This window comes from Rhinolophus hipposideros (assembly GCF_964194185.1).
Source record: "Rhinolophus hipposideros genome assembly, chromosome: 15".
Lineage (NCBI taxonomy): Eukaryota > Metazoa > Chordata > Mammalia > Chiroptera > Rhinolophidae > Rhinolophus > Rhinolophus hipposideros.
The window spans coordinates 46,458,176-46,460,981 of NC_138061.1; the positions used below are offsets into that span (position 1 = coordinate 46,458,176).

Below are 2,806 nucleotides of genomic sequence, written 5' to 3' on the forward strand. Positions count from 1 at the left end.
ATGATACAGGGAATGATGCTTTTTCATTAAAAGTTGTGTTATACTACAGTAGTTTGCTTTTAATAAGAGCTTGTATTATTAGATAAATAGTAAAGCTAAATTGTAAAACAATATTTATAGATTTCTATAATACCAACTGTTGGGCTTGTATCTTAAAAATCAAACAAAACTACTATGTTATATGAAACAATTATTTAAATGTTGTTTAAATTAAAACATGTTTATGGCCCGGTTAAAAGCTTCAAGACTATTACAACATGGCCCAAAACAACTCTCCAAACAAGATCACAGCAAGGAATCATAGACGAAGCCGCACCAAATTCACAGAAGACCAGTTGAATATCCTCATCAAAGCATTCAATCAAACACCTTACCCAGGTTATGCTACCAAACAAAAGCTTGCTTTAGAAATCAACACTGAAGAGTCTAGAATCCAAATTTGGTTTCAGAATCAAAGAGCTAGGCACCGAGTTCAGAAAAGATTAGAACCTGAGAAGGATTTAGAAGCAAGCCAAGACCAAGATCACCCTGAAGAGAAGATTCATGGTAGAGAAGATAAACGGTGTCGTACCAGCTATACTTCCTCCCAATTACATACCCTCATCACAGCATTTACAAACAACCCTTATCCTGGGATTGATTCCAGAGAGCAACTTGCTAAGCAAATTGGGGTTCCAGAGTCAAGAGTCCAAATTTGGTTTCAAAATCGAAGATCTAGGTTCCACGTACAGAAAAAAAGAGAACGTGGTGAGCTCTTACAACAGAAACAAGACCAGGAATGAAATCTCTGAGACATGGGAGTTCAAGGTACAGAAATCACACCAAATGGCACCAATCTCGTTAACAGCTGTCTTATTTCTCTGAAGCCAGAACAGAATGGACCAAGAGATAAATTTGATGTCATCAACCTGGACTCCAAATCTCTCATCCTGGGAACATACCCTTCTAAATACACTGTCAGCTTCTTGAGAAGCTGAGCCTTCTGGAGATGGTAAACAGAACTTCAGGAGGCAGACAGATACAAGGCACCACACAGCCCTATCCAAAGGAGCCTGGCTCCACACTAGCAGACGTCAAAGAAAATGAAAATAAACTTATTCATATCATTTTTAAGTAAAAAAAAAAAAACATGTTTATGAGTAAATAAATATTTACTCAAGACAAAATCTTATTTGAGCATCTGATGGGATATAGACTTAGGAAAAAAGTGTCATAGAATCTCAAAAATCATAATTTAAACAACTGTTGTTGACTTTACCTTCTAGATCATTAAAAACCTCATGTTACTAATGTCACCCAAGGTTAGACAACCCTTTTATATGTTCTAAGAACTTACTATTATTACATAAGATATACAGATATAACTTTCTAATTTAAAATGCACTCTAGGGTGAAAAATATAACTCTTCATTTCAGAGCTCATCAGTAGTAGAATGGCCCTAAATCTTACTACATATTTACTTGAATAATGAGTCAACAACACAAAAATGGGCAGCAGTTTTGTAATCAAGATATTCTACCAACAGAGTATGAAATTAAATATCTTCTAACTTACTATCTCTCTCACAACATATTAGTTTTTCAGAGTATTAAAATTGTGCAATATAACTTATCAAGAAAATATTAAGAATTAGGTTAAAGATGACAAATTGAGCACACTCTTATCTTCTCTCCCTCTTAAGACTCCATTAAAATTGTAGAGTTGAGCACCCATGTCAAGTTCCTAAATGATCAGAGAGCAAATACACCAAACCTGGAATAGTGTTTATGGAGGAACTGAACAAAGAAGGGAAGACTGGACAGCTGCTGGTTGGCTCAGTTGGTTAAAGCGCAGTGCTCATAACACCCAGGTTGCCGGTTTGATTCCCACATGGGCCAGTGAGCAGCGCCCTCCACAACTAAATTGGAAGAAGGAGAAGGAGAAGAAGAAGAAAAGCTGAGAATAAAAAACGAAATAGCCCACATACATATTTTTTTAAAGTTGCTGCTATACTTCCAGTTCATAAGATTTCATTTTTCCCAAAAGGGTACCAAGTGAAATCATGATAAATCTATTTGAATGTGTCAAAGGCATTTCAAATATAATACATCTAACAATGGAATTCTAGATTCCTCAACACAGGTCCTCAACCTACTCTCCATTCCTAGATCATTTGCATACCCCACCTCAGTATGTTTATTCAACATTTAGGGAAGAGGCTGTCCTCTACTCAGAGAAGGGTCACAAGGAGGCTTTCTGGTGGTTTGCAGTCTCTTCTATTGTTCAAAACAATTCAGTTCTAGCCTTAAACGTGTACTTGCCACTCAGCAAAGTAAGAGCTGGACTCATCTGCCTTGGAAAGTATGTAATTGGACACACCTTCCTTAGTAAATAGTTTAGCAACATCTTTCATTACTGGAGCGTGTTTCCGCAAATTCCCCACTATTACTCCTTTCACCATTCCAAATGTCTTATTCCTTCCTACAATATTTACTTCTTTTCCTGAGAGGCATTTTAGAAAATACCACTTTCTCCATCCCATTATATTTCCATTGATGTTTTCATAACAGTTATAAGTGAACACTGTGGGAAGCTCCCAGGTAAACAGAACCTAAATTTGGCTCTGTCCTTAAGAGATTAAAAAATAAAAGAAGAAGCTACAACCCCTATCCTTTCGGGTTCTATAATTTCTCTTTCCATGAAAAGGCTGCACTTGGACCATTCAACGGGAGATAGATTTTCAGAAATCACTTATCCTCCACTGGGGAATTTATTTAATGTCTCATAACAATCTCATAACACTGAGATTTTTATTATGTCTAGCCT

At 36.4% G+C, this 2,806-nt stretch overlaps 1 protein-coding gene across 1 annotated transcript; it reads left to right on the forward strand.

Moving 5' to 3' along the window:
* Positions 1 to 257: 257 nt before the first annotated feature.
* LOC308508551 (double homeobox protein A-like) lies at positions 258 to 782 on the forward strand (the record flags this gene model as incomplete). The annotated part of the gene is made up of 1 exon (XM_081075426.1): positions 258 to 782. One exon carries the CDS (start codon positions 258 to 260, stop codon positions 780 to 782), a length of 525 nt encoding a protein of 174 aa, XP_080931552.1.
* Positions 783 to 2,806: the final 2,024 nt, after the last annotated feature.